Source organism: Salvelinus sp. IW2-2015, unplaced genomic scaffold (genome assembly GCF_002910315.2).
Source record: "Salvelinus sp. IW2-2015 unplaced genomic scaffold, ASM291031v2 Un_scaffold2384, whole genome shotgun sequence".
Lineage (NCBI taxonomy): Eukaryota > Metazoa > Chordata > Actinopteri > Salmoniformes > Salmonidae > Salvelinus > Salvelinus sp. IW2-2015.
Genome location: NW_019943707.1, coordinates 54,975 through 63,583, shown reverse-complemented (window position 1 = coordinate 63,583; position 8,609 = coordinate 54,975). Strand labels below are relative to the sequence as shown.

At 41.2% G+C, this 8,609-nt stretch overlaps 1 protein-coding gene across 1 annotated transcript; it reads left to right on the top strand.

Annotated features, from left to right (window-relative positions):
- The first annotated feature begins 467 nt into the window (after positions 1-467).
- pkz (protein kinase containing Z-DNA binding domains) lies at positions 468-7,852 on the top strand. The gene is made up of 10 exons (XM_024141063.2): positions 468-638; positions 2,185-2,226; positions 2,508-2,627; positions 4,705-4,818; positions 4,926-5,078; positions 5,181-5,358; positions 5,472-5,612; positions 5,814-5,915; positions 6,328-6,390; positions 6,490-7,852. Exons 1-10 carry the CDS (start codon positions 481-483, stop codon positions 6,613-6,615), a joined length of 1,197 nt encoding a protein of 398 aa, XP_023996831.2. The 5' UTR covers positions 468-480; the 3' UTR covers positions 6,616-7,852.
- The last annotated feature ends 757 nt before the right edge of the window (positions 7,853-8,609 follow it).

Below are 8,609 nucleotides of genomic sequence, written 5' to 3'. Positions count from 1 at the left end.
CTCTAAGTWTCCCTTATTAAGTTGYCGCAGCAATCAGGCTGGTTCCAACAGGCTAACTTCCAACAGTATATGACAATGATTTCATAATTGTAACTTGTACCTGAACTAACTGGTAACGTTGTCATGTTTTATCTTTCCATGCTCAACATTCTATGACTATGTCTGCGAAACCAGCAGGAGACCAGTTGGACTTGAGGAGAGATATAGTATTTTTAAAGGTGAAGAAACAAGGATCCACTGCTCCAGATAGCGAGCGGTTGGACTAAAGAGGCCAAGGAGTTAAACATGTCCTGTACGCTTTAAACAAAGCTGGACTTCTTTATGTAACACAGACATTCCACCAGTCTGGTCTGTGGAGAAACAGGGGGGCGTTGTCTCTGTCATTGTTCCAGAGTCGATCGAGTGCTAGTCCTTCTGAGACCCTGGCATCACGAGGAGGAACTGAGGAGGGTGCTGATGTCAAAGAGTGATGGAAGAGGGATGAGTGTGCAACAAATTGCAGAGAATTGGGCCAATAAGAAAATTAGTGATAAGATCTTTTATGACTGCAAAGTAGCGGCAAAGCAGAAAAGTCGGAGAGAAAGTGTGGAAAATGAGGATGAAGCAAGCGGGGGAGGAAAGCTTATTAAATACGAGAGGTAAGTCTGTGTTGTGGTCATAGGGAAAAATATTATATATATACAATGAAACTAGAAGATCAATACAGAAATGTTATATGTTCCATGTTCAGTATCAATTTCAAAACAAAATAGAAAATATGAGGTCTTATATAGTTTATTACTTATAATTAATATAGGGAACTACAGGTGTTTCTCCGTCAGCTAGTGGCAGCTGTGACTACTGTGCTGCAACTCTAACATCAGCCTTCCTCAAAAATGATAAAGTTTATCTTTGTTCTGTGATGTAAAATGTTTCATTTTGAATTTGGGGGGAGTTTTTATTTATTTTATTATATAATATATATTATATATATATATATATATAGCTCAAAAAATAAAAGGAAATATAAACACAATGTAACTTCAAGTCAATCACACTTCTGTGAATCAAACTGTCATTAGGAAGAACACTGATGACAATAATGTCATGTTGTTGTGCAAATGGAATAGACAACGGTGGAAATTATAGGCAATGCAAGACACCCCAATAAAGGAGTGGTTCTGCAGGTGGTGACAAGACCATTTCAGTTCCTATGCTTCCTGGCTGATGTTTTGTCACTTTTGAATGTGGCGGTCTTTCACTCTAGTGGTAGCATGAGACGGCGTCTCAACCACAACAAGTGCTCAGGTAGTGCAGCTCATCCAGGATGGACATCAATGCGAGCTGTGGAAGAAGGTTTGCTGTGTCTGTAGCGTAGTGTCCAGAGCATGAGGCGCTACAGGAGACAGGCCAGTAATCAGGAGACGTGGAGGAGACCGTAGGAGTGCAACAACCCAGCAGCAGGACGCTACTCTGCTTTGTGCAAGGAGGAGCACTGCAGAGCTGCAAAATGATCCGGCAGGCCACCGATGTGCATGTGTCTGCTCAAAGGTCAGAAACAGACCATGGAGGGTGGGTATGGGGCCGACGTCCACAGGTGGGTTGTGCTTACACCCAACACTGTGCAGGACGTTTGGCATTTGCCAGAGAAACAAGATTGGCAATTGCATGGGCGCTGTGCTCTTACAGATGAAAGCAGGTTACACTGAGCACATGTGACAGACGTGACAGTCTGGAGACGCGTGGAGAACTTCTGCTGTGAACATCTCAGCTGACGGTTTTGGCGGTGGGTCAGTCATGGTGTGGGGTGGCATTTCTTTGGGGGGCCGCACAGCCCTCCATGTGCTCGCCAGAGGAAGCCTGACTGCCATTAGGTACCGAGATGAGATCCTCAGACCCCTTGTGAGACCATATGCTGGTGCGGTTGGCCCTGGGTTCCTCCTAATGCAAGACAATGCTAGACCTCATGTGGCTGGAGTGTGTCAGCAGTTCCTGCAAGAGGAAAGTATTTAATAAGAATATTTCATTCATTCAGATCTAGGATGTGTTATTTTAGTGTTCCCTTTATTTTTTTGAGCAGTGTATATTTGTGGAAGGAGTTTAATTGATATATTTGGGAAAGGAGGTTTTAATTGATATTTGGGGAAGGAGGTTTTAATTGATATATGGGGTGGGTGAATTTGAAAGTGTTCTCTTTCTCCCCAGTGATTATCAAGATATTTCCATCAGACTGACTGAAAGCTCCAGGTAGACCTTTATTAACCTTTATTATTATGTCTTTATTAATCAAACTGTTCCTGGGTAACCAATAGGACCACCTGACCAATAGTACTAAGATCCCATTCACCTGTGAATAAATAGAGAAAAACGCATATTACCTCTTTTCTACCCTCACTATTAAAACATTCACCCTAGGCTACCCTCACTATTAAAACATTCACCATAGGCTACCCTTACTATTAAAACATTCACCCTAGGCTACCCTCACTATTATAATACTCAAGATCTGAATTATGTTTTGATTTCAGGTTTTCCAAAGATTTCAAATTATTGAGTGTTCTGGGTGCAGGAGGCTTTGGGTGTGTCACTGAAGCCCAACACAAATTGGATGGGAAAACGTACGCCGTGAAGATTGTGCAGAATATGGGGTAAGACCAGAGGAGAACGACTGTCCTCTCATTGAAGCCACAAAGTTAAAGGCCGACTGTGGTACTGCAGCAGGAAAACAGGATCTCCGTTACAGTCAAATCAAATGGAAAAATGGCAATCTATGTGAAAAACATAATTCAAAGACAATTATGTTTACCAACAGTTGCTTCTAATACACCAGATGTCCTTGACTGCCTTCTCATTGAAGCCCTGCCTTTCTAAGGTCTTCGAAAGTCAAGTTAACAAACAGATCACCGACCATTTCGAATCCCACCGTACCTTCTCCACTATGCAATCTGGTTTCAGAGCTGGTCATGGGTGCACCTCAGCCACGCTCAAGGTCCTAAACGATATCATAACCGCCATCGATAAAATACAGTACTGTGCAGCCGTCTTCATCGACCTGGCCAAGGCTTTCGACTCTGTCAATCACCGCATTCTTATCGGCAGACTCAACAGCCTTGGTTTCTCAAATGACTTGCCTCGCCTGGTTCACCAACTACTTCTCTGATAGAGTTCAGTGTGTCAAATCGAGGGCCTGTTGTCCGGACCTCTGGCAGTCTCTATGGGGTACCACAGGTTTCAATTCTCAGCCGACTTTCTTCTCTGTATACATCAATGATGTCACTCTTGCTGCTGGTGATTCTCTGATCCACCTCTACGCAGACGACACCATTCTGTATACCTCTTGGCCCTTTGGACACGGTGTTAACAAACCTCCAAACGAGCTTCAATGCCATACAACACTCCTTCCGTGGCCTCCAACTGCTCTTAAATGCAAGTAAAACTAAGTGCATGCTCTTTCAACCAACCGCTGCCCGCACCCGCCCCGCCCGCCAGCATCACTACTCTGGACGTTTCTGATTAGAATATGTGGACAACTACAAATACCTAGGTGTCTGGCTGCTAGACTGTAAACTCTCTTCCAGACTCACATTAAGCATCTCCAATCCAAAGTTAAATCTAGAATTTCCTTCTTTTTGCAACAAAGCACCTTCACTCATGCTGCCAAACATACCCTCGTAAAACTGACCATCCTACCGATCCTCGACTTCGGCGATGTCATTTACAAAATAGCCACCAACACTCTACTCAGCAAATTGGATGCAGTCTATCACAGTGCCATCTGTTTTGTCACTAAAGCCCATATACTACCCACCACTGCGACCTGTACGCTCTCGTTGGCTGGCCCTCGCTTCATATTTGTCGCCAAACCCAAAGCCAATTCCTCCTCTTTGGCCACCTTCTTTACAGTTCTCTGCTGCCAACGACTGGAACGAATTGCAAAAATACTGAAGCTGAGACTCATATCTCCTCACTAGCTTTTAGCACAGCTGTCAGAGCAGCTTACCGATCGCTGCAGCTGTACATAGCCCATCCAACTACCTCATCCCCATATTTGTTTTATGTTTCTGCTGTTTTGCACACCATAATCTCTACTTGCACACATCTTCTGCACATCTTTAAAGGCACAATTTTTCAGATTTGAAGAAACTGGCGGAAAATATGCCGCCGTAGTACGAGAGCGGATACAAATTCATTGCTTTAACTAATTATGACAATGTAAGAAAATGGTTGAGCAATTTAATAAAGTAATGACTTTTCAAATAAGTACCTTACACGTTATGTTCGGCTGACAATTTTTTTGCTACGCTGTCCTTACGAACCACATAGCATATATATTACAGCAGTATGTACCGATATGATAGCTAGCTACCTAACGTTAGTAGTTATACATCAAACTAGCCAACGTTTATTGACTTGATTATTCCATCATGCTAAACTTAGCTAACAAAATAGAGTATGTTAGTATGGGTATTCGAACACGGCTTTGGCTTCAGTGTTGAGTCTTCACATAGGAATGAATGGTGTCACGTGATCAATGGCTTTGTCCATTCATATATATACAGGTCATTGGCTAAGATGCTACTATCCCCATGTTGTTCCTCCTAAACGTTATGAATAGTGTGCATCCCTCTCCTATTGTTGTGTGTCTTCTGTATGCTATAGTTGATGCTCATTAGCAACTATCAGATGTTCATTTACATGTTGTAATTATGATCCTATCTCTTACAGAGAAGCAAATCGTGAAGTGAAAGCACTGGCTACCTTGGAACATTCTAACATTGTTCGCTACTATACGACTTGGCCTGAGGATGCCAATTGGGTCAATGGAGATTACAGCACAGAGTTAGTAAAGACAGTATTATTAAGTCTAATTTTGCCATTTAGATTCATTCATTTGTGATCATCAAAAATGTGAAATTCAGGAGCATATTATTGTGTTCAACTCTTAGGTCGTCGGTCCAGTCTAGAATCTCAGAAGATTCTGACAATTATTCAGACCAGGGAGATGGATCTACACATGTAACAAATCAATCAGATTTAGACCTGTCTGAAACAGCCAGCGAAGACCAAGCAAACCACTCAATGACTGATTCCAGCTCAAGGTGAATCACTTTACCGTTGTGTGTGTATTTATCAATTCAGTTGACTGAATGTCCCTGAGAAAGTTTCTTGACTTCTGTATTTGTGGGTTGTTGTTTCTTCAGAAATGGGGATTGGACTTGTTTGTTCATTCAGATGGAGTTCTGTGAGGGAGGGACACTGAAGGACTGGATCAACATAAATAAGGGTAGAAGCAAGGACAAGGCACTTGGAATATTTCAGCAAATGGTTTGTGGAGTGGAATACATCCACTCTGAAGGACTTATTCACAGAGACTTAAAGGTATTTGTGAGAATCTATCTTCCTGTGTTTTTCAGATGCCAAGTTAACCACATTTATTTATGACATTTATCGAAAAATGACGCCTAATAAATGTGATCTCTTTCTTTTTTTAGCCAGAGAACATATTGTTTGGAAGTGATGGCATGGTGAAGATTGGAGACTTTGGTCTTGTGACCACGATCACCACTCTGAGTGATGCATCAATGTACAGGACTGTCAACAAAGGAACACCATTTTACATGAGCCCTGAGCAGGTAATGGAGTTTTGTTTAGCCAATCAATCATATTTTCAGCTCAACAAATTGATTGGTCTAGCCATAATATATGCCATTTAGCAGATGCTTTTATCAAAAGCGATTTAGTCATGGGTGCATACATTTTACGTCTGGTCATGTCCATAAGGACTCCTGTTTAGTTATTCTCTCTCAAACCACAAATTACTTTCGTATTTCCAGGAGACTGGGGGGAAATATGATGAGAAAACGGATATATTCTCTCTGGGACTGATATTGTTTGAACTCCTGTGGTTCATGTCCACTGTCTCAGAGAAGAGCAAGGTGAGCACACCGCCCAGTAGCTTTCACATCTGGTTCTGTGTCATGTTAAACACCGCCCAGTAGCTTTCACATCTGGTTCTGTGTCATGTTAAACCCCGCCAGTTGCTTTCACATCTGGTTTTGTGTCATGTTAAACACCGCCCTGTAGCTTTCACATCTGGTTCTGTGTCATGTTAAACACCGCCCAGTAGCTTTCACATCTGGTTCTGTGTCATGTTAAACCATGCCCGTCCGCTACCATCATCGTGTAACCCCCCCCCTCCGCTACCATCATCGTGTAACCCCCCCCTGCTGTGTTTATGCAGATTGTAGAATATTCGCATGAAAATGTGTCGGCAATTGGATGGAAATCTAGCTATTGACTTCTAAAGCATCGCTTCTTACTCTGGAGTTCTGCCCCATTTAATCACAGGTGTTCCAGAGCCTGCGGACACAGACATTTCCCTCTGACTTCCGTGAGAAGTTTATCTTAGAGGTAAGGAGTGGTGACAACTGTCCGTTTGCCTGTCTATACAACTTGTTTCAGAGTGAGTACACAGTATCTTCATTTTGTCCCATATGTTTTCTGCTGCAGCATAAAGCCATCAGTAAAATGCTGTCGCAGTCGCCTGCAAAACGACAAAATGCCAAAGAGATTGCTACGATCCTGAAAAAGTACCTGCTCGGAAACCAAACTGGATTACAACAGAAAACTGTATGAAATGTTGTAGGGTAGAGTGGCTTGAAATGCTTTGGGAAAACAGTGATGTCAGCATAGACACACGTTCTATTCAAGACGGCGCATAGTGATGATGTCATGCCTCAACTGAGGCTGTAAACTGGGAGGGGGGGATCTTTTTTTTTAACCATACTGTATTTCTCAGGAACGTTTTAGCACTTATCTTTTCACTTTTGTTTCTGCTGTACGGTTTCTCAAATGTGATAACTTTTTAAAAGTTGGTGATTTACGTGGAATAGAGGGTAAATATTAATATAATATGTAGGGAAAATGTTTGGGTCCACCACACATTTCTAATGCTGAACCGAAGGTGTACTTATTTTATTTTTTAAACCTTTATTTAACCAGGTAAGACCCATTTTTAAGTTTAAAAAAACTATTTTCAAGGGCGACCTGGCAAGAGTGCTAAACAGGGAAATAGAAGCCGTGTCCATAAAATATTACAGAAAAATACCAAATAAACACAAAAGACAAAGTGTCACAAGTTAAAGATACAATTGAAGATTAGAAACAACTGCAGTTGTCACAAACAGTGTCGTCGATCAGAGTCTTAAAAACAGGCAAGGACACTAACTCCCCTGACTTTACGATCTTCTGAAGCATGTTCCAGGATGAAGGTGCATTATGGGACACATTTTTTTTCTCACCTTTATTTAACCAGGTAGGCAAGTTGAGAACAAGTTCTCATTTACAATTGCGACCTGGCCAAGATAAAGCAAAGCAGTTCGACACATACTACAACAACACAGAGTTACACATGGAGTAAAACAAACATACAGTAGAAAAATAAGTCTATATACAATGATATATATATATATATATATACAAATATTGTTTCCCCATCCGTTCTAGCCTGAGGAACAGACAAAGACAGCAGCGATTGTGAACGAAGACTGTATTGGGTGACTGATCTGGTTAGTAATCACAACATGTACAGAGTTGAAATTATGTCCATTTTTATTGTGATCATTTCTAATTTTTAACTTTCTACTTATAACAAGGGCACATTAACAGAATCATGGAGTTTATTTAAAAGTAAATGAAAACAAAGCATTGAATGTTCTTACAGGAAGATGGGTACTCATATGGTTTCTTCTTAATGTAGCAAGTCTTTTCACAACTACGCATGTTGTGTGCTTTTTTTATTAACGTGATTTCGAATGAAATGTGACAGACGCGTACTGTATAAAGAGCGTATGAAATAAATGTCCAACACCAATGTGGTTAAGGTGTTTTTTTTATACTATTAAGATTATAAAGCCTGTATGTCGATGTATACTTTGTAACACATGGGGGCAGTCTCGGTCTAGTTGTTATATGGCAGTTACAGCGCCTTCATAAAGTACTGATACCCCTTGACACACTGCATATTCTGTTACGTTACAGCCTGAATTCAAAATGGATTCAATCTTTTATTCATCCATCTACACACAATACCCTATAATGACAAAGTGAAAACATGTTTCTAGAAATGTTTGCTAATAAATTGAAAATGAAATAGCTATTGGACACAACGCTGTGAATACTTATGTCAATACATTTTAGAAGCACTTTTTGCAACGATTACAGCTGTGAGTCTCAGAGCTTCCAATTGATCCGACGTATGCAGCGTTTACCGTGAATTCAGTCCCCGCGACACGGATGACTCCACCGTTTATCGGTCCCTTCGAGATTTTGCGGGGAATGTTGGTGATATTTGGTTAAAAAAATGCTTGATTTTTCTACGGCAATTCTGTGATTTGTCACAAATGCGATGACGAGGAAAACGTTGTTGACGTGTGGATTCAACCACATGACGTGGTAAATGCGGTGAATTGTAAACGTGGTAAATTGGTTGTGAGCCCAGTTTTTTTTGTACTGCGGTGATGGGTCTGTTTTATGCAATAATATTGCGATGATTTGACTGTTTTATGCAGAAAACGTGGGTGATTGGTCAAATATGCATGTCCTTGCATAATATGCAGGAAATGGTTGAT